Raw genomic sequence first — 23799 nt, 5'->3', positions numbered from 1 at the left:
ACAGCCGAGACATTGGGCGGTGGCGCAGAAAGATTTATGGGGGATCTGGCTACAGAACACGGTGGTGACGTGGTTGGGGCAATCGGGTTGGAGAGGGAAGCAGCCACTCCCCGCTGTGCAGAAGGCACTGTGACTTGGAGTGGTGCTGGACACAAAGGTTAGTCACTTAGGGAGAAAGGATTGGGCAAGCTTGGGTAGGAGAGAGCTGCTAGGGGCAATGACAGCTGGGCTAGCGGCCCTGGCAAGGCGGATCCGCCAGCAGAAATCATATAGTCTGAGTTAATAGCCTGCAGGGTATGGAGAGTGGCAGTCGACCAGGTGATAGTCGACAGGTTAAGGCGTAAAATTGAATATCGCCATAGCAAAGATATGTAGGGCAAACAGCTAGGATTTCGTGCGGCACGGGCTGATCAACCTTAGGTTACCACTTAGAAGGGAGGGTACACTTAACCGTGGTGGGCAGGTACATATTCCTACTTAACAGATTTGGGGTCCTGGAACAGCTGAGTTTCTCCTGAACAGGCGGAAGGGGGAGCTGCCACCCATCGGTAAACCACTGGCAGCATGCCAGAGCCAGAAAGAAAGGGGACCCAGAGAAAAGAGTAACTTAGGTAGAAGAGCTCCTCAGACAGTATCCTTGGGATGCCTCATGGCAGGGACACGGGGGAGCAGGTGACAGCATACAATGTCAGTCAGAATAGAAGAGCTGCTCAGACATTGTCCTTGGGATGCCACATGGCAGCGACATGGGGAGCAGGCGAGAGGCCAGCAAGGGTCTAGAGAAGCGGAACAGCACTTGCAGCCCGGGCTGGGTCTGATGGCCACCCATAAGGTCAGTAGCAAGGAAAGTGTGATATGTAATGAGCAAACATGGGTTGCGAATGACCAACCAATAAGTTGCAAGATGTATTATCCAGTTTTTGTAATAAACTGCGGCATTTATGCACCACAAACTTTTGTCCCCTAAATGATTGACAGGAAGGGGGCGATGCATTGTATGTCCAAGTAGGACGGGGGAACACGCATGCCTGAGAGGGGTTATAGAAACAACCTGTGAAGAAAGTTACAGAGCCATTCACATGCATGATCTTCAACAACAAGATTCTTTGGGGAGGGGATGTGGTCCGTCGGCTAGACTGCTGACTTTGGTGCTGGAAACCAGGGTTCGAGCCTCGGGTCCAGTCCACATCCTGTGAATCTGGGAAAATCACATAATCTCCCCGTGCCTGAATGTGTAATGTAAATACGGTGCTCATGTAAAGTGCTCCAATACCTTCAGGTCGAGTTCGCGCTATATAAATATGCAACAAAAATAAAAAAAATCCTTGAAACGATCGAGTTCGCGCTATATAATATGCAACAAAAACAAAAAAAATCCTTGAAACGATCTAAAAGGATCAAGTAGTTTACATTATTGTAGGCTGCTGTTAGAGCCAGCAACATCAGTGCTGCAGAAAAGTAATTGTGGGCACACCGGCATACGTTATCAAGGACGGAGACGGCCACTGTTTCTGTGTCACCACATGGAACAAAGCCTTCTAGCAAAGGATGCAGTAGTAGGTTGTTGGTTTAAAAAAAAAAAACAATAGTTGATGAAAAGTGTTTTTACAAAAAAAATTGTAATATAAGCCAACTGTGAAATCAGGCAGTAATTTGATAGGCTGTCAGGATACAACGATGTTTTTTTTACAGTAGCAGTGTTACAAAAGCACATCACAACAAGGTGCTCAGGTACCTTTCCAAAAACTAGAGAAGCATTAGTAACGGAGTCCAACCTATAGCAGATCTTTAAATACTCTGAGTCAGTAGGTTTACTCTCACTCACAAGTTTCAAAAAGTAAGTGCTTGCCAGATAAACGAACAATTGTGCTTAGCTACTATTATCAGAATTTGTCCCAAGCGAATAGGGGTTCCGATAGGAAGGTGCATATAGGGGCATACAGTCTGTAATAGCACAACTATTGTTAATGAAGTGTTCAAATCAATCCACTTTATTTATATGATTAATAAACATCATTACAAAAAGTCATTAAATTCACATAATAAAAATACTGTGATACATATCAGCTAAAGCATGAAATCATCGTGACATAATATACTGCCACTTCCCAAAAATTGGTTGAGGAACACATTATATAAATTTACACAATATTAAGTGACCAACTATTAAGTGACATTTAGCATCTTAGGCCTCAGTAAAATAGATACAGCGGCGAGTCTCTTGATTTTTACGTTTGGAATAGAAATAATACACCAAGAATACAAATGCGTTTTAGTTTTGGGTATTGTCCGCTCGTAAATATAGTTCAGTTTCTGCTGTGCTGATTTAATGATGAGATTATAAATATGTTGCTAACCCTGTTCCATTGGGCGTAGGTCATGATGATCACCAAGTCCCTAGAGTACCAGATTGGGATACACAAGACGTTTTAGCTCTCCTTTAATAGGAGTCCTTGAATACAAAGCAAAGCTATTGGTAATACACATCCAGCTTGATCAGAGGATCCGCTGACGTGTCCTCAAATTCAGCAGGCAGGTGAAGGTCTGGAGCTTCTGCTGAAGTCACTCTCCAGGTACGTGGCTTTGGTTGTCGAGTCTGACAAACAATCCACTTGTGCTTCTCTTTAAGGCTACGCATAAAAGGGATAAGAAAATGATCCGTCTGGAGAATGGGAAGAAGGACAGGAGAGATAAATAAATAAACAAGAACTTAAACAAATTATATCTAGTGCATGCCCCAGTGAACGTGAGATGGGGCTACTCCTACTCTGGTTAAAAGAGTCCCAAAGCTCATTGAATATATTCCTGAGTGGATGCAATTGATTTTCAAAGTGAATTCAAATCTCATAGCACGATTACATTTGATGACTTAACGTCGGTGTCTAAGAGTACGGGTGTTAGTAGGTCTAATGCTTCCAGACCTCAATGTATGTTGAAGTGGCGGATGTTAGGAAACAATTTAGTATATTTAATGTGCTTTTGTAAATAAATGCCAGATCGCTGCCCAATTTCTGTGGTCTGTGAGCAATTTAAAGGCGCCATTTCATTTAAAATATGAGGTAACCCATTGTGAAGCCATGTCTCCATGATGCATAAAATGTCCAAATCCAACTCCACTATTAAATCATGAATGGCGACATGGTTTTGCATAGACAACTTCAAGCAGGCTTTAATAACACCTACATGTAAATGAGATTTAAAATAGAGTGGATTCGGAAATAAGGAAGGGTCTTCCTTCAGATAAAGTCCTAGCTTGGTTACATGTTGCATAGTATCTTGCCCCAAAGCATATGTGGTGAGAATAGAATATAAACATGCTCACAGCTATAATAAGGAAATGGTTTTACCCTATGTTAAACACAGTGGTCGCTGGCATAGTTCGCGGGTGGCGGGGCGACCCGGTCACGTGAGAGAGTGGCGCATGTTTCAAAAAAACATAAAAAAATAAATAAACTTCCCTTTGGGCCAGGTCCTGCATCTCTGCTCCTGCTCTCCTCGTGGAACTCGAGGAACAGGAAGCAGGCCCCACTGACCAATCACAACGCTGCAATGCAGCGTTGTAATTGGAAAGCACTCAGGCTCACCTGACCAATCACAATGGAGCAGTGCTGCGTTGTGATTGGTTTTGAGCATCCTGGTTCGACACTCAACCAGAGAATGGGAGCCTGGGCTTGTTCTCCAAGCAGGCTGTAATGCAGCCTGCATGGAGAACGGGGAAAGTGTGCATGACTGGTTATGTTTCTTCTTCGCACTGCTTAAAAGCAGTGGGGTCATGCTCCTCCGCCATAGCGGAGGAGTCACCACTGTTTAAACAGGTAACAAGCAGAAAGGCCTGGCCGCAGTCTGGGCATGAACAGATGAAAACAGGCTTGCCTCAGTGCTCATGTTGTGCAATGAAACCCTGCTGTGTGATAGAAGTAGGCCCCATAGGCCTGAACCTTGGAGCTCTGTATGAAAGCACTAGCTGACCAAAATGTCCACCACTGTGAAGGAAGACTATGGGCCTGATTACGAGTTTGGCGGATGGGATTCCCCCATGCCGCACTTACACTTTAATGTCGGCCATGGGTCTTTCCTAAGATGAGTTGTGTCTAAAGAAAGTGGCGTGGCCACCAGTAAAGTGAAAACGCGGTATGGGGTGCTTTTACAACACAAAAACATTTGTTTGTCACCTTGGCAAACAAATGCTTTTTTTTTGTAAAAGCGCTCCATACCACGCTTTCACTTTAATGGCAGTCACGCCCCTTTCTTCAGACAGGGCTCGTCTAAAGAAAGGTGCACGTCTGACATTAAAGTTAAAGTGCTGCATGGGTGTTTTTACAAACTAGCATTTGTAATGCGATAGGTATCGCATTTCCGAAACTCTCGTAAATAAATGTGAGACCTATTGTATTGAAAATGATTGTTTTATATAGCATCTAGCACTCCATACGACTGCATCTACAGGTGTCTTCTCTCCTCCCCATCATTCTTCCCACACCGTTACTAGCACCCTCGCCCATTTGCTTGTTTCCTCCTTATTGCTTCGTTCCTCCCTCCCTCCTTATTGCTTGCTCATCACCCACCCCTCCTGCCTGCTTAAACCCCCCCCCCACACTATTTCTCACTGCGTGCACTTGAGAGCGCCTGACACGCTCTGGTTCTTGAAACCTATCCCGCAAGGCTCACGTCATCAAGGGATGGATTTAATCCCATGACGTTTTAAGGTCGACCTAGTCCCCTCCCTCAACGTCAGCTCCTCCAATAGAAAATTTAAGTCGTTACAGTAAGGCAAACTTTCGTCGGCAATCACTGTCTCAGGACATCCGCTGTCTGCCTATTCTTATTAAAAGTCAAATGTTATTTCGAAGCCTTAACCTTTCTTTTTTAGGTCTCGCCTGACCCAGCGCATGCGCTGGTCTGGCGAGACTTATTGAGAGGGCTCCAAAAAGTGCTACCAGGCCAGCCTAGAGCTACAGTGCATGTGCGCGCCGTGCTTTGCCGCGATTACTTTCACTTTCGCAGCCGCACGGCCGCTTTGATGTTTCATCGCGATCAATCGTGATCACTTTCGCGGCCGCACGGCCGCTTGGCATAGCCAATAGGTCTCGCTTTTGGGACCTTATAAGTATTTAGTTATGCAACTGTTGCATGGCTAAACACTTATAAGGTCCCAAAGGCGAGACCTATTGGCTATGCCAATGCTTGTTTTATTTGAACCCAGTTACAGAGTATACTGTGTGCATGCCCCCTGGTACATGTATAACAGAGGGGCATCTATTCAGACGCCAGATGTCTCGAGGCCATCCAGTGGGATTTGACAGCAGGTCACGTTCCTTGACGACACTCGTTTTATTGGGCAAAACAATTGATAATTCAGATACAATTGATAATTCAGATACATTTGATATCTACCAGTGTTATACTTCAGCGATGAAATGCAGCTTTGCAAGAGCTATGAGCTGTGCTTGCAGATTGTATGTGTTTTATAGCTGTTGGTACCTCCAAAGCAACGTCTCGGCCCACACTGTAGAAAGTTCCAATCTTAGCCACTTACATGTGGATTTCTCGGATGCACAAAATATGTATGTGAGGTTCATTATGCTTGCATAATGATGTGCACAGCTTTGGAGGTTGTGTCAACCTAATAACTTTTGGTACTGTTTTCTGTAGTACTTAATCAGGATGTCTACACTTAGTGCTGCCTATTGATGAGTGCCGCTGTGATTTTTATTATTCAAACTAGATATTTATTGCACTACACCACTGACAGCCAGCGCCAAGCTAACATATTAGTTTATAAATGTTATGTAGGCCATTTGAGACCTTGTAATTTTTTTTTTTTTTATTATTATTTCTTTTTATTTTTTATAATTTTTCAACAAATACAGGTACATTCGTATTGCAGTTGAGAGTTCCAGTTGGTCGTTACATGTCTTCACATCCAAAAAGCATAGAGGAGCAATAATTACATAGTAGCTTAATTGCTGGTAACAACAGGTCAAATTGCCCTCTTTAATCTTATCCATCTGGAGCCCTCTGTGTTGCCGACGAGGTTAGAATAAGGATAGAGAAGTGTAGAAAGAAAGTAGAGAAGAAAAGAGTTAGTGTGCAAGAAGTGTATTTTGGGTCTATGCTTAGCCTGGGTTGGGGACAGCGTTTGGATGATCTGCTCCATCAGAGGGAGCATTGGTGGTTCACGGTGGTTCGTTTGTTTTTATATAGCTCGAACTTGACCCAAATCGGGTTTCAGAGCGCTTTACATAGCACCAGTTGCATTACATGAGGACACATTCATTTTTTTTTCGTTAGGCACAGGGAGATTAAGTGATTTGCCCAGAATCACAGAATGGTCAGCGTCATTGCCAAAACTCGAACCCAGTTCCCCAGATTGGAGGTCGACCGCCCTAGCCGTTAGGCCAACTCCTCTCCCCTAATGCCCTACATGCTATGTATATATTGGCCAAGTTTAATATTCCATCACTTTTTTCATTACTGTTAGCAAAACATGAACGGTGCAAGAACAGTCTGCTAAATGTGTTTTAATGGTGTTATAAAGTGTAGAGAGTTGCCTTTTATTCACACCCATGTGCCGCAGGTGTTGCCTAGGGTGTGAACTATTCACATATTTAAATTGACTTATTTTAGTGATTACAAAACTGTTTTCTTGTGCTTGGACATCCATTCATTTTTATGCGAAATATTTTTTTATCATCTTGGTGCTGAAATAATAGATATTCATTGTTACTCAATTTGGTGGTAGTCATTTTGTCGCCCTTGGAAGGATTGAGTGGACCCGTTGGGGTTCCAACATGAGGTCAAACACAGACTGCTGCTGTGGATGTATTGAGCCATCAAAATTCCAATCTTGTTGATGGACTGAAGTCTCCTGATCCCTACCCCACCATCTCTTACTCCATACTCTGCGGTCTGTTGACTCATGTCCCTCTCCTGCTCCATACCCCTCTGTCTCTTGCACTCCACCTTGCCCCTCTGCATCTTCCCATTGGACATTTGCTCGTACTACTGTCTCTCGCTACTCCTGTCTGTTGCTCTCTACTCTTCCCCTCTATCTGTAATCCTCAACCTCCTACTCCGTGCCCCCCTCCCCTGGTCCCTAAACCTCTGCCTCTTGATCCCATGCATCAACTTTTTGTGATTCCCATCTGTGTCTTGATCCTGACCTCTGTCTCTTACTGTCCACCCATCTGTCTCTTACCCCTTTGCCATTTCCTCTATGCTCTTACACCTTTATTTACTGTTCCCTAGCTCCCTTCTCCTCTGTCTCTTGCTCCCAGCATCTCTCTCTCTCGGGCTACCTACCACTCTGTCTCTTATTACTCTGCCCCTCTCTCTACCCTTTATCCCACTGTCTCGCTTCATACCCCTCTTTTTTCTGTGTTCTATCATTCTGCCTCTTCCACCCCCCTTTATTTCCTGTTCCCTAGTTTATTGCTCCTCTACCTCTTACTCCCTACCCTACCCCTTTGTCTCTTCCCTTCTCCCTAACCATCTGTCCCTTCTCCCTACCCTCTCTCTCTCTTGTTCCTTACCCTACATCTTGCCTCCTGCTCTTATCCCTCTGCTCCCCACACCTCTTTGCCTAGTCTGTTTTTTGTGCGTGTTGCACAGCACAACGGGCTGCTGTACAATATGCTTTAACCCCTTGCATGCCCGCCCCTTTCCCCGCCCAGTGCCGCGCCTTGCATTAGCGGGCGGAGTTCATGACGAGCTGGACTCGTCATGGGCACAGCGCCACCGCAGCCCATGACGAGTCCAGCTCGTCATGGGCACTGAAGGGGTTAAGTAGAGAAAAACGTGCACTGCCGTGCAACATGTAAAACTAAAATTTTAAAAACCCATTTACGAAGCCAGTAGATCTTGCATAAGCGAAACCTATTGAGTTTGCCAATGCTTGTTTGATTTGCAAATACTTGTGGTGTGAAGTTCATTTTAGAAGCAAACAAATTACACAATATGTGTAGCAAAACTGTCTGCAACCTTTGTTCGTTTCTATCCAGGTTGCAAATATTTTTGCTTCTAAAATAAGATCACCAATCTTGCTTTCATTGTTCTGCATTTATTTGCATAGGATAAAGGACTATTCTGGGTGCATTATAAATACCCACAAATTGCTACATTTTAAATATTAGAACCGCTGTTATTATTGTGAGCTGAGCTTGCATCTCACTCTCTATTTTCTTGGAGTGCTTACACTAACAGCAAAGGCTTTGTGTTAACGAGCCACTGTTTATCAAACATGTTGTTAGTTAAGGCTGCTTATTTTCCTCACTTTATTCCTATTCAAGACTTTGGTGTCTTTATCTTCGCACACTGTGGCACTTATCCTATGGCTTCAACTGTCCTGGACCTTTCATGGCTCTTTTTCCGACTCCTGCCTCAGTCATGCCAGGAGAAGGAACACAAGCCCCCAGGAGAACATCTCATATTATCTTACGAAAATCTAATTTTTGCATCTACTGTCAGAAGCTGGGCCATTTCCTGTGACCAGCTACCCTCCCATACACATACACATAACCTAAAACTGTTGGGGAGATCAGGTTGCTTGGCTAGCTGCCCAAAAAATATGTGTCTTCAGCGTCCTCGAATTAAGGGCAGCAAACTGTACTGTTGTTTCGAGTGCGAGAAAAAGATGGTCAAGGAAGACACCAATAAGGTGATGGAGCTTAACTGGAAGAGGCTATCACTTCATGCAAATACTGTAATGCAAATATCCCGCAGAAACTGCAGAGTTGACTAGCGGAGATGCGAGCTTTGCACCTCCAGTGCCTTGGGTCGCACTCTCTGTTTGTTTTACCCATATAGTACGACAGGTAGTTTGAATTCGTAATTTTTTCACTTCTCAGTCAAAGCACAGACAGATAAATTGATTCATTGTATGAAAAAAGAAAATAATAGTTGAGTAAATAGGTTGGGTTACGCCCATCTTAGGTCCTTGAGGGCCGAATCCATGTCTCCATTTCAGATTCACCACTCACTTTGTGAATGGTTTCTGTTATATGTTGCATTTAAATGTATCTTGTGAGAGGATCCTGAAAACCTAGCTTGAATCTAGCTCTCCTGGAGCTTTACCAACTTAAAGCAAACAAATTAACCAACAACACACTACAACAGTTCCTTTACCAAGAGGCCTCGCCACAAACCATCATACTAGCTTCAGTATCTGGAAAGATGGCAGCGACAGTGTCATGGTAAAAGATGGCAAACCATACCTGCAGCAAACTCGTCAGAGAACCCAGTGCTAGTTAGTGGCTCAGTTCAGCCATAGGATTCAGTCCAGTGCCCATCCCAAGACACTTGGTACAGAGGCAAGAGAAACAACTGGAGCCTGTGGTACCAAGTCACTGTCTTCAGTTCATATTGAAGCCCACAAACATTACACTCTTACAGTGGAACTTTCATCATTCACATTTTTCGAGACAATTTCATAGTGCTTCGATTGGACCACAATTAGGTGATCATTTACAGCATGTCTGCCAGTGGGAGGAGTGACGTAAGGAATGAAGACATTCATGTTTTTTCATGGTAGGCTCATCTGGGCTGCATCTGCCTAATCAATGTACTTGTTGCTTTAACATATGAATGGATTGATGCCTTGCGCCAGAGTTTCTAGCAACGTACCGTGAACTCCTGGAGCTTTTCTAGAGGTGATCTTTGGCAGAGGTTATATCAGTGGATTTAGTTTACTACCAAGGCCTCTGGATTAGAAACCTTTGCTTAGGATGGCCGCCTGCATGTATCCATTCCCACATGCACCTCTGCATGCAGATCCGCTTCTCAAAAAATTAGGGATGAGGAGTCTATCATTGATTGGCTCTGAAAATTAGAGAAGTTGACAAAGCAAGTCTATGTATAGCTTATTGGGACAATGTGATAGGTTCATATCCTCTGCCAGCAATGACCCAGCACATAATTCAGGGTACACTCTGCAGTTTACCCGTTAATACATTGATTGATTTCTTTATTCACTTATAAATGTATAATCATAATAGAACAAGCATAATGAAACATCAAATTGTAATACAAATTTTCAATAAATCTGTGAATAAATTAGGTCACACTGATTAACTAAGCAATGAATGATATACTGATAGAAACATTTAGTGACATTGTGGTCTTCATAAGGTCTAACATAGTAATGTCAATGTACTCTTTGAAGAAATAAAATAAGCTCCATGCGTTGTAACTTGAGAGCATTTCCTCTTAGTGAGAAAGAAACATAGTACCAGTGGAAGCGCAATATGACTAGACTACACTTCCTATGAATACATGAGCAGAACACAAGCATCAAAGCAACACGAGGTGTAACTACAAATGCACGCACGTTATAATGTTGGGTGCCTCCTATATTTGATGGAGCCAGCCAAACGCGATTAACATACAGTCGGGAATCGGTACGAGAGTTGTCGGCGGTAAGATGACACAGCACCCCTGATGAAGTAAATTGAAGCGTTTTGTGGTGTATGGAGAGACAGAGACACCTTTCCCATCTGATAAAACACCTGACAAATGTATTTATTATCTTATTTACTTCACAGTGTGTGACAACTGAGGCATATAACTGCCCATTCCTGAACGATTTTGACTCTATGAACGTAGAGTGAGACATACTTAGAGCGAAGGATGAAGCTATTTTATAACTTTTCTTTGAAGTATGTGTGTGCCACCATCTTTGTTATTTTACAGGTATTGTGTGGTGTTCTTGTTTGTTTTTAATGACTGCATTACCTGACTCCTCCTTGTTTGAAAGACACACAACAAGGTGTTGAAGGTCATTTTTGGAGTGTTATTTAGACTAAGCGTGTTTTTATGTGATTTACAGACTCTGTCAGGTGCCTGTGTGTTCCATGCTAAGTAATCATTCATGCTTAAAATATAGAAATTCTTCCTAATTCCTATGAGTACACTAGACTAGTTTGGATAGGACAGTAAGAAAATGTTTGGGGTAAACCTTTGTCCTAATTAAAGCTGTGTACCCATAGAGGACTCGGGGAAACGGCTGAAACATGTTGACAACAATAAAGATGGATGGACATTTATACCCAAAAGCATCTTCATATTTACTTTTTAGGTCTCGCCTGGCATGCGCTGCTCTCGCCATGCAAGGGCTTCTTGAAATCAATATGGTTTCAGAAGTTCAGTGTAGGCTCCGCCCCCTGTTTCTATTGGCTTGCATCATCCTCCATGCTAAACGCTGGCTTCACATTGTAAGTGGGGCTTTTTAGTCCCTCCTGGTTACCACCCTGTCCACTTTTAGCCCCGCCCACCGGGACTGGATGCTTTACTTGCGGCGTGTTACTATCTCCTTTAATTAGAGGGTGAGGACTTTTTTTTATTCATTCCGGCTGGAGCGCGGCGCACGCTGTTTATTTAGTGTCAATCCGGCTTGTTATTTATTAATTTTTACTTTACATCAGAGCGCGGCACGCACGCTTTTTATTTATTATTTTTTACATTATATCGGAACTCGGCGCCCACTTTAGGGACACCGTGCTCCATTTATTTATTTATTTTATACCGGATGCCCACGCTCCGTTAAATATTCGCGCCTAAGTTTCTGTTCTCCATAGCACTTAAATACCGCTACTTAATCAAATATCGCTTGTGCCTGATTACGCAGAGTACAGCTGCTTTTCTGCAGCAAGTAAAGGCATTGACGGAACAACGAGGCTTTTCAAGTGCTCCTCTCTAATCACTGCTGTTTATAGGGTGTGTTGCTGCAATAGGATTCTATCCGTCTTGAAGTTTACAGTCTCTGTGACTTTTCCTACTGTAAAATCCTTAGCTGGGTATAAATTGTTGTCAGCGGCGAAGGTCCAGAGCTCGACGACAAAATATCTGGCCTTCCATTTCAACTTTAAAAACAGGCCTTGGTTTGCCGTGACGTGTGTGTGTGTGTGTGTGTGTGTGTGTGTGAGAGAACTTTTGGGGTTCGGCGTGTCTGAGGACCGTACCTCAGTCTGTGTGTGTCACAGTGGTGATTAACTGTTCATGTGTTTGTCCGTGTGTGTGTGAGACAAAGAGAGACTGATTCTATCTGTCGGTGCCTGTCGTACGTGTTGGTAGAGTTCAGTGTCCTCCAGCCTGTGTGTGGAGGAGCAGTGATGACGTGTGAGATGTTCTGCACGTGTGTTGGTAGTGTTAAATGTGCCCTAGTATGCTTCTACTTGTGTTTTTGTATACAGACTACACTGTTCAGGAATGTGATCACAAACAGGGGCTCATTCCCTGCTTTCACAATCCCCCTGCTAACTGCGCACCCCCTCCCGAGGAAATGTCACCCGTCCCTCCCCCACCTCTCGCCTGCCTTCACAGCCGGGAGCGCAGCCTCGTAACAGGGCGCTCGGCAGCTGCCTGCCGCACGTGTGTTTGTAGTGTTAAATGTGCCCTAGTATGCTTCTACTTGTGTTTTTGTGTACAGACTACACTGCTCAGGAATGTGAACACAAACAGGGGCTCATTGCCTGCTTTCACAATCCCCCTGCTAACTGCGCACCCCCTCCCGATGAAATGTCACCCGTCCCTCCCCCACCTGTTGCCTGCCTTCACAGATGGGAGCGCAGCCTCGTAACAGGAGCTCGGCAGCTGCTTACCCTGCATGGGTCAGGCGAGGCATCTGCACACTTAACCCCCTCCCTGTCTCCTATTCTTTCTCTCTCTGTTACTTTCATCGCTTGCTATCATTCTCCTTTTCTCTCTCTGTTCCTCTCACTTTCTGTCCCTCTCCTCTTCTCATCTTTCTGTTACTCACACCTATTTCTTTCCCTCCCCCATCATGCTGTCTCCCTCCACTCTCCTTCCTCGTCTCTTTCTCTCTTCTCACGTGTTCTCTTCATTTCTCGCTAGTCCTCTTCTTTCTAACTCTTTCTGTCAGTCTCTCCTTCTTTTGGGTGTCCTTTTCACCCTTTCTGCCCCACACTTCTATGACACTCTCTTTGTCATCTTTCCTCTCCATCCTCTTCCCTCTTTTTTCTCTCCATTGAATATTGCGCTATTTCTTTTGCAGTCTCTCGGTACTTTCCAACGCTCATTGTCTTCCCTTGCACTTTCTTTCTCCTTTATTTGTTTCGTTGTGTGCCTATGTGTCCTTTGGTCTGTGTTGCTCCTCCGCCTCCCTCTCTTTCTTTTGCTCTCTGTTCTATTCCCTCTCTCCTCCCCCTCTCTTTCTTTGCTGTTTCGCTGCCCGTCTTCCCTTTTCTCTCGATCCCCACTTCTCTCTCCATTCTCCTCGGTCCATCTTGCTGCTGTCTCTTTCTTTCCCATATCTCCCCCTCTCGCTCTCCCCTTCTCTCTTTCTCCACATACTTTGATTTCTCTTTGCTCTTCTTTCCGCACTCACTTCCCGTGCCTCTGTTTCCTCATTCTTCGCGGTCTCTTCGCCCCGCTCTTGCTTCTGTCTTTCTCTCTCTCTCCTATGCCGGCTTTGTGTCAGTGGGAATGCTGTGATTTGGGAGCCAAGCTTGCCTGCTCAGTTTTTCCAGACCCTCATTTGGAAAGAGTAAAGTAGTGTCAGAATAAGAGTCCTTCCCGCCACATACACCTTCCCTCGGTGTGTCACCCTGTTCGCGCGTGGGTGCATGTCTCCGCGCGCATTTCGCAATCACTGTGTGGCAACGTATAGTGCCTCTCACTTTATCTCTAAATCTGCATATGCCTGTCACCGTCTGTCTAAAAACACACATATCTCCTTGGAACATGCGCTTCTCTCGCCCACAGTGGGTCAGACACTCCTTTATTCTCCCCGTGTGTTACGAGGTGGCTTAAAATCGCCATGTCTGCATGTTTGTGCCCCACACGTAGATTCCGTGTACGTGTTTATAATCATTTCTGTGTGGCCAGTAGTCTGTCCATGAGTGTCTGATGTTGTGCAAGTGTGAGTGCACCCATAGCTGCCAAGGTTTTAGATTGCTATGAGTGACATTTTCAAAATTTAAATGCAATTATGAGTGACATTTCGACGAGTAAGAGTGACACTTTCTTGCAAGCAAAAACATCAAACAATGAAGAAAGGGAAACATACAAATGTCAGAAATGAATCAGACCGAGAAAAACTGTAAGATTTTAAAACTGGTGCAAACAACTGCGGTGACTGACCCATAATTACAATGAAATTGTGAAAATGTCACATATAGCCATCTGAAACCTTGGCAGTTATTGGCAGACTGGCCTGTACCCTCATCTTGGAGAATGCCTGACCAAGAGTTAATGAACGTCTTTGCCTCACTTATGCTTCAGGCCTTCTGAAACAGACAGATGGAATCAGGAGCAGAAATCGAAGCTCTCAGCCGGCGGGGCCCTTTCAGCAGTATCCTTACTTAACAAGCATTGAAAATGCTGTAGGTCTCGCCTTTGATTAAGTTAAAGCCATTTGCTTTGCTAATGGTATTGTATTCTAGCTTTGCAATATTTAGTGTATATTTATATGTTGTAGCTGTATGTAGTTAGAATTGTTTTGTTAGATGTGTAGTAGTTTAAAGCATAGCGTTAGGAAAAGAGCAGTGTTTCAGAGTTGGGAGGTGAATGAAAAGAAGAATAGTATGTGTTAATTTCGTATAGTGAGGATTACAATAGCATGAGGCAGACGAAAGGGGCGAGGGGAGAGCAAATATATGCACATATCACAAATATACACTAAATAATGTAAAGCTAGAATACAATACCATTAGCAAAGCAAATGGCTTTAACTTAATCAAAAGCGAGACCTATTGCATTTTCAATGCTTGTTAACAATAGCAGGGACACCCAAAATAAAGGGATCTCAGGGTAGCCCTTATGTTTTTAGGTCTCGCCTGAGCCAGCGCATGCGCTGCTCTGCGAGACATTTAGTAAGTGGGTTTTGAAAGGGTTACCACAGGCTTTTGCTGGCCTCAAGCTTGCGGTTACGCGCGAGTGCAAGCGTGCAGCCGCCATCTGTCTTTCCTCCATCACGGGTCATCAAGTGCATCGCGATCACTTTCACTTTCGCGGCCGTGTCACTTTCACGGCCGCGCCGCCAATGTTTTTTTACACCAGACCTCCGCTGGCTTGTTTTTTCAGAACGCATTAGTTAGGTGTATTTAATAGCCGGAATTTGTGGTTTAGCATATGGGTTATTTTGTACCATTTTAGTCTTGGCCTCCAGACATTTAAAAATGGTATTGTGCCACAGCTTAACTTTTGAACTTACTGTCTAGAAATTTGTCCCATTGTCTTACTGATGGAAAGGTTCAAATCGGGTGTTTTTTGTCTCCTTTTGGATTTCCATGCTGCCATTCGCCTGCTCTTCCCAATGTCCTTACTAAAAGTGATGTACAAAGGGCGCGGATGCTCATGCTGTGCACCCAAAGATTCTAGCTTTAATCTGGCTATTGCCCTTCGTAATATGTACGTACACCTTGCCCCCAACGGTGTGCCCTCTTTCACTCTGGCACTTTGTGCTGGTCACTCCGCTTCAGTATGTGCTGCTTTTACTGTCTTGTTTAAAGACCTTCTGTTTTTATTATATATACACATCATTTCAATTAGCAATGTTATTGGTAACTTCGTGCCCAGTGGTTTCTGAAGACTGTTTATTTGTGCAGCACTTCAGGTTTAAAAAATGGGCCAACAGTAATGCTATGATTTTATGCATGGTGTCTGTCGTTATTCTGCAGCCTCCATAGTTACACTCTTCTCATGAACCCGATTTCTTAATGACTGCTATTGTACTTGTGGCTGACGTAGCTTGGAGAATTCTCACTGGTGTAGGGGCACAAACTGACACGCCGGTAGTTTTTCATTTGCTCGTCCTTCAATGAAGCTCCTGTAGCTACTAAGCCATGTCACATTAGTAATTCTTTCTGAGCTATAGGAAATTGACCCTCATCCATTGGTTGCTACCTACCTCAGTGCTGCCTCAGTGTTGAGCCTTGGACATGGGCAATGACCTCCCGTGATGACTCTCCTTGGGCGAGATTTCAACATGTTTTAAGTTGAATCCTTTCCCTTTTCTTGAGATCGTCACTCCCAGGTTCCCCTGCCACTCCATTATTAGACTAGAATTGGTCTCGAATGATACTTCATGCTAACCCGAGTTTGTTGTTTTTCTGTCTACTCAGCTCTTGCACCCCTCCTCTGGTCTGTGCCCCCCAATCTGTTTCTCTGCCTTGCTGTGTTACTGGTTATCAGTGTTGCTTCCTGGCCATCTCCGTGGTGCCCTGTCTTCTCATGTGTCTGCAGTGCTTACTGTGTCCATGTTGCTCTCACTGTGTCCATGTTGCTCACTGTGTCCATGTTGCTCTCTCGCTGTGCTTCTCTGCCCTTTACATTTTTCCGTGCAGTGTTGATCATGTGGCCCCCATATGTCCCGCGCGGCTAATGCTTTATTTTTTTTACTTTTAGCGCGCCTGACTCTTCTCGGCAGCTCATTTCCCATTAAGAGCGTAAAAAGAATTTCAACAATAAACACCAACAGCGGGTTCCAAACAGTGTGCAGCCTCCCTTGAGAGGCTTCATGGCCAATAAACATTACATCTGCTTGCATTACCTGGAGCCCTACTGCGCGCAGCCCCACTCTCTTCGCACCCCCCTTATATAGAACAGCCGGCATCATAACCCAGCCAGAGACATGGTATAACTAACCCACTGCTTTAATCTAGGGCAGACTCACTGCACCCTCCGATTTGTAAAAAGGCGGATCTGTCCACGTGCGAACTACACAACCAATCATCGGCGCCCTACGACTGGCTGAGTGGCCCAGCGCTCCAATCTTAGGGCGCCGTACATATTATCAGCGGTACACAATCCTAGAAGATTCTGACAATATGTTTTCCTGCGGGATTGAGTTATGCGCGACCCGAAAGCCCTAACATTATAAACAAATGACATCCGTTAAAAGCTCAGCTTGGGGAGACGCATGAAACTGATTAAAAAATTAGCTAGCATTCGCGCCAAGAATTTTCAATTCTATTAAGGACACGGAGGCGAGGATCGCACCTTATGGTAAATATAAAATGGCAGAATCGGAGTTTGCGGCTCTTTGTACCACCGTGGGCAACAAAATCTGAATTATTTCGCATTCCATAGTGCAATTCCAACACCGTTAAGTATTGTTAGCATTTTGTTTGGTTTAAAATCTTTAACTCGAACCTAAACGTTAATATTACTTCATATTTAGTCCTGATTCTTAACCGTCTCCTCACCAGTGGCCTCTATTTTCACTCTGGGCTGAAGCGAGTTTGCTTTAAACTGGGCCAATAGACCACTACTTTACATTTAACACGCAGTTGTTATTAATTTCAGCCATCTGACGTCCAGCAGAGCAGGCGTTTCTTCATGTTTGCGATTTGCCCACATGCGTTGTTTAAAATGTAAAATCACCAATCAGTAAATAAAGCGCACACGCTGTAAACATTCACGCCATTAGTTGTTAAAGTACATCTTTAATACATTTCACATGACTTGGTTACAGCACTAGGTCTCTAAAAGGACCGTGGCCTGTGTAATTAAGGGCGTCGCTTAAACACGTACAGTACATTTCTTTCATCCCCACCTAACAAGTATATTGGGGCGTGCTACCAACTGGCCTAGCGAGGTAAAACCATGCCCTTTTTTTCAGAAGAAGTTAATTATTGAACAAAAGTTACCACAGTGACTGCCCCATCACTTTTTTTTTTGTTGCTGTTGTTATGGCTGGGTTAGGGATTTTTGTTCTGGCTGCATGTGACCTCACCACTCACCGGTCTGTGTTTATTAGGGCGCCATCCTTTAAGGTGACATCATATATCCATCTAGACAAAAGGCAACACATCTCACTCAATCTGCATTACTCTGCACACGGCTGTCTACGATCCCGCTGCCGACATACATCTTTAATATATGTGCACATTCCTGAAATGATTGCACACACACCCAGCCTGGTAAACATATTAATGGTAATGAATGCATGCAGACCTATGCACATTACAGAGTAATGATACAACAAGCGTGGCATGCATTGCTATTGAAATATGTGCACATGTTCTGCTATGTGCAGTTGCCTAGCGCCTACTTCTCATGTATAAGGCCTCGAAGGGCATTTGGATTTTTAGCGCTCCTCGGCGTTCTGATAATCGTTATTGTGAAACATAAGTAACAAGCAGTGGCATAGCCAATAGGTCTCGCCTTTGGGACCTTATAAGTGTTTAGCCATGCAACAGGTGATGTTGTTGCACCAAGGATATTTTGCTGCATAACTAAATACTTATAAGGTCCCAAAAGCGAGACCTATTGGCTATGCCAATGCTTGTTTTTTTCTTATAGCTACCTCCCAAAGAAGGGCTATCTAAACTGATGTTGAGCCCGTCCTTGTTTCTAGGGACCAGGATGAGACCCGATGATAAAGTATTCAACTAATAGAGTAGGTGAAGGTCTAAGTCAAAATAATACAATTATGCATGGCTTTCATCTGTCTACTTGGGTTTGGCCAAAGGATACATATTATGAATTGAGTTTCCTTCACGTAACCATGTCTAACCCCAACAGTTCACTAAACGGAGTTCATGAACTATTAACTTTCTTGGCTAATTGATAGCATGCTGAGAGATGTTATGTTTTTGCATGTTCCTGACCCTATGTGTCACGCTAGTGCTCCACACTTACGTGAATATGTAAAACCTTAGAGACTCAAGGGGCCAGATGTACGAGTTGTTTTTGCATGTGCAAACGGGTTTTACAAACCCGTTTGCGCATGCAAAAACATATTGGGCCATGAACATAGCCTATTTAGCGAGTCACAATTTTTTTGCAACTCGCTAAATAGGTTTTGCGACTCGTTAGTTGGAAGGGGTGTTCCCTTCCAAGTAGCGAGTCTCAAAACAATGTACTAATGTTTTGCGAGCGCAATTGCGGTCACAAAACACTTGCAATTACCACCTACTTCAAGTAGGTGGTAATACATTTGCAAATAAGAAGGGGTCCCCAAGGGACCTCTTCCCCTTTGGAAATGCATGCGAAATATTTTCTTAAGGGCAGGCAGTTTTTTTTTTTAAATGCATCACATTTTCCTTTAAAGAAAAGGGGCTGCATTTAGAAAAAAAAAAAGCTGCCATATTAAAAAGCAGTCCCAGACATTGTGGTCTGCTGAGCCCAGCAGGCCACCATCCCTGGGAGGGCTGGCATTCACAATGGGCTCGCAAACTGCGAGAGGCTCATTAATATTAATGAGCCTCGCAACTTGCGACCCCATTGGGAATCGCAAGACAGCGTAAACACACTGTTGTACATTTCATTTAGCGCCTCGCAATTTGCGACTTGCAATGTGTCGCAAATTGCGAGGTGCTAAATGAAAGGGTCATACATCTGGCCCAAGGTGACTTATTGTGCCTCGCAGAGCACGTAATATATGGCAATTAGTAGGTAAGCATACAAGATCGGAGTTGATTTTGTAATAAAATGTCAAATAGTTCTTTACCAAGTGACCTCATTCTACAAGGATTAGGGCTATAGTAGCAGTGTTTTTAGGAAACATTTACATCATTTAGATCTGCACGACAGCCACATGGACATCCAAACATGCCTTCTAAAATAGTTTCCCCTTAAATTCTAATCTTCCGGAAAGGAATGAAACCATCTAATGTTTTTTATTAGCTATTAAGATCCTGATTTTTCCTACTTTCCGTTTGGTTACTGCTTAGTATTCAATTCTAACCATATGGCTAGGAAAAAGATCCTGTCCTGTAGATGAGGACATTACATCCTTATAGCAATTTTTCTCTACCCGGACACTATTGCTGCCCAACCCACATCCCCAATTCACAGATAGCGGAGGCTATTACATATTTATTTAAATAGTGACTCAGATTCTCTGGTCGGTGACCAACTTCATAGTATTCTTCCAACTCTTTAGAATGCGGATTATTATTAAAGGGCAAATCTTTGCCACAGTGTGAAGACATTTACAAATGTGGTGGGTGTGACATCCAGGATGGAAAGGGCTGCTCCAGGTTGTGAATCTCGGAAGGGTAACTGTTACAGACTGAGCTATTTCTCTTCTACTCCTCCCCTCAACCCTTACGCCAAGTTTTGGTCATTGGTGACTGAGGAGGTACTAAAGAACTTATTTTGTTTTTCAGGCCTGACATGCTTGCACCAGGCAGTTCTGCACCAGCACTGGGGAATCCTGCAGTACTTGCTCGCCCTTGGGGCTGACATCAACGCTCAGGTGAGACAGGACTTTGATAGTTAAACAAAAGCGGCAGAGACACTAATGGTGTATTCAGAGGTGATACCCAGGGCTGAAAGGGGCTCTGAAATAATACGGCCCTGACGATGGCAAGCCACATGCTGCTCTGGCAGCGACATCTGTTGGTCAGTGATTGGCGTGCTGCTGTTACATGCTGTTACAGTGATATCGGATTACCTAACTAGGAGTGCTGCTATTATAATGACGACTAGTGGCCCAAACTGGGAATTCAGCTGTTATTGTAGAGTAATGTTGTTATCACAGTGACATATGCTGTGGGGTCTGGAATACTCTTTAAACAATTACACTTGCTGGATGTAGCTAGGGGTACTGGTGGTAAAGTGACACCTGCTGGTCAAAGCATGTAATGCTGCTGTTACAGTTATGCCTGCTACCAGGGCTGCAGTCAACACTTTTGCAGTGACACCTGCTGGCCGGGCTGAAAGAGTTAAGAGTGCCACTGAAATCGTGGTGATTTTGAGAAAAGGAGGGTGGGAAAAGTGAACAAGCATTTGCAATGCAATAGGTCTCGCATTTATAAGAGTTTGAGCTATTGGCATTGTAAAATTACAATGCCTTTTATTTATGTTTTGGTTTTAAAACAAATAAAAGGCATTGTCATTTACAATGTCAGTAGCTTAAACTCGCATAAAAGCAGTGTGTGGAGTGCAGCAGTGTGCGGCGTGCAGCAGTGTGCGGCGTGCAGCAGTGTGAGGCGTGCAGCAGTGTGCGACGTGCAGCAGTGTGCGTCGTGCAGCAGTGTGCGGCGTGCAGCAGTGTGCGGCGTGCAGCAGTGTGTGGCGTGCAGCAGTGTTTCGTGTAGCAGTGTGAGGCATGCAGCACTGTGACGTGCAGCGGCGTGCAGCAGTGTGCGGCGTGCAGCAGTGTGCTGCGTGCAGCAGTGTGCGGCGGGCAGCAGTGTGAGGCATGCAGCACTGTGGCGTGCAGCGGCGTGCAGCAGTGTGCTGCGTGCAGCAGTGTGCTGCGTGCAGCAGTGTCATGCAGCATGCAGCAGTGAGTAATGCAGCAGTGTGCAGCAGTGTGTGGCGTGCAGCAGTGTGTCGGTTGCATCAGTGTGTGCCGTGCAGCAGTGTGTGGTGTGCAGCAATGTTTCGTGTAGCAGTGTGTGGCGTGCAGCAGTGTGCGGCGTGCAGCAGTGTGCGGCGTGCAGCAGTGTGTGGCAGTGTGTGGCGTGCAGCAGTGTGAGGCGTGCAGCAGTGTGTGGCGTGCAGCGGCAGGCAGCAGTGTGTGGCGTGCAGCAGTGTGAGGCGTGCAGCAGTGTGAGGCTTGCAGCAGTGTGAGGCGTGCAGCAGTGTGAGGCGTGCAGCAGTGTGTGGCGTGCAGCAGTGTGAGGCGTGCAGCAGAGACACGTGGAGGATGAGGAGAGACACGTGGAGGGTGAGGAGAGACACGTGTAGGGTGAGTAGAGACACGTGTGGAGGGTGAGGAGAGACACGTGTGGAGGGTGAGGAGAGACACATGTGGAGCGTGAGGAGGAGACACCTGTGGAGGGTGAGGAGGAGACACATGTGGCGGGTGAGGAGGAGACACAAGTGGAGGGTGAGGCGGAGGGTGAGGAGACACGTGTGGAGGGTGAGGAGAGACACATGTGAAGGGTGAGGAGAGACATGTGGAGGATGAGGAGAGACGTGGAGGGTGAGGAGAGACACGTGTGGAGGGTGAGGAGAGACACATGTGGAGGGTGAGGAGAGACACGTGTGGAGGGTGAGGAGAGACGTGTGGAGGGTGAGGAGAGACACGTGGAGGGTGAGGAGAGACACGTGGAGGGTGAGGAGAGACATGGAGGGTGAGGAGAGACACGTGGAGGGTGAGGAGAGACACGTGGAGGGTGAGGAGAGACACGTGGAGGGTGAGGAGAGACACGTGGAGGGTGAGGAGAGACACGGAGGGTGAGGAGAGACACGTGTGGAGGGTGTAGTGAAGGGTGAGGAGAGAGACGTGTGGAGGGTGAGGAGAGACGTGTGGAGGGCGAGGAGAGACATGTGGAGGGTGAGGAGAGACGTGTGGAGGGTGAGGAGAGACACGTGGAGGGTGAGCAGAGACACGTGTGGAGGGTGAGCAGAGACATGTGTGGGGGGTGAGCAGAAACACGTGTGGAGGGTGAGGAGAGACACGTGTGGAGGGTGAGGAGAGACGTGTGGAGGGTGAGGAGAGACACGTGTGGAGGGTGAGGAGAGACACGTGTGGAGGGTGAGGAGAGATGTGTGGAGGGTGAGGAGAGACGTGTGGAGGGTGAGGAGAGACACGTGGAGGGTGAGGAGAGACACGTGTGGAGGGTGAGGAGAGACACGTGGAGGGTGAGGAGAGACGTGGAGGGTGAGGAGAGACACGTGGAGGGTGAGGAGGGTGAGGTGGAGGGTGAGGAGAGACACGTGGAGGGTGAGGTGGAGGGTGAGGAGAAACAGAGTTGGAGGGTGAGGAGAGATGGAGGTGGAGGGTGAGGAGAGACGGAGGGTGAGGAGAGACACGTGGAGGGTGAGGAGAGACATGGAGGGTGAGGAGAGACACGTGGAGGGTGAGGAGAGACACGTGGAGGGTGAGGAGAGACACGTGGAGGGTGAGGAGAGACACGGAGGGTGAGGAGAGACACGTGTGGAGGGTGTAGTGAAGGGTGAGGAGAGAGACGTGTGGAGGGTGAGGAGAGACGTGTGGAGGGCGAGGAGAGACATGTGGAGGGTGAGGAGAGACGTGTGGAGGGTGAGGAGAGACACGTGGAGGGTGAGCAGAGACACGTGTGGAGGGTGAGCAGAGACATGTGTGGGGGGTGAGCAGAAACACGTGTGGAGGGTGAGGAGAGACACGTGTGGAGGGTGAGGAGAGACGTGTGGAGGGTGAGGAGAGACACGTGTGGAGGGTGAGGAGAGACACGTGTGGAGGGTGAGGAGAGATGTGTGGAGGGTGAGGAGAGACGTGTGGAGGGTGAGGAGAGACACGTGGAGGGTGAGGAGAGACACGTGTGGAGGGTGAGGAGAGACACGTGGAGGGTGAGGAGAGACGTGGAGGGTGAGGAGAGACACGTGGAGGGTGAGGAGGGTGAGGTGGAGGGTGAGGAGAGACACGTGGAGGGTGAGGTGGAGGGTGAGGAGAAACAGAGTTGGAGGGTGAGGAGAGATGGAGGTGGAGGGTGAGGAGAGACGGAGGGTGAGGAGAGACGGAGGTGGAGGGTGAGGAGAGACCGAGGTGGAGAGTGAGGAGAGACGGAGGGTGAGGAGAGACCGAGGTGGAGGGTAAGGAGAGACCGAGGTGGAGGGTAAGGAGAGACCGAGGTGGAGGGTAAGGAGAGACTGAGTTGGAAGGGAATCAGAAGTGGAGGAGAGAGAGAGGTGGAGGGTGAGGAGAGACAGTGGTGGAGTTGGGGGGAGGATATCACTTTTACTTCCTCTCCTAGTGTAAGGTTACGGCCCCACCCCACAGGCCCTGCCGGGGCCGAGAGCAGATCACTGTTCGCATCAGCCGTCACCCGAGACCGCTCCGTACTTGTTGGTAAATAGAGGTTCACTATCTGTTGATAATGGGATTCACTTGGGGGGCTGACTTACCTCCTCCACCCCCAGGGCCAACACTGAGAAGGCATCAGAGACCTGGTGCTGCCTATGCTG

The 23799-nt window shown here is 46.1% G+C and overlaps 1 protein-coding gene and 1 non-coding gene across 2 annotated transcripts in view; both read left to right on the top strand.

Annotated features, from left to right (window-relative positions):
• LOC146798514 (NF-kappa-B inhibitor epsilon-like) overlaps positions 1–23799 on the top strand; it is a 105696-nt gene that overhangs the window by 71359 nt on the left and 10538 nt on the right. The window contains exon 4 of the mRNA XM_085625807.1: positions 20070–20158. Within this exon, the coding sequence (XP_085481933.1) occupies positions 20070–20158 (89 nt within the window). The remainder of the gene's footprint in view (positions 1–20069; positions 20159–23799) is intronic.
• Positions 15526–15658, top strand: LOC146798515 (small nucleolar RNA SNORA84). Its single transcript, XR_014969326.1, has one exon. It is a non-coding gene; the product is annotated as a small nucleolar RNA SNORA84 (small nucleolar RNA).

Source organism: Triturus cristatus, chromosome 9, assembly GCF_964204655.1.
Source record: "Triturus cristatus chromosome 9, aTriCri1.1, whole genome shotgun sequence".
In the NCBI taxonomy this organism is placed as follows: Eukaryota; Metazoa; Chordata; class Amphibia; order Caudata; family Salamandridae; genus Triturus; species Triturus cristatus.
This window is presented reverse-complemented; position numbering and strand designations above follow the sequence as displayed.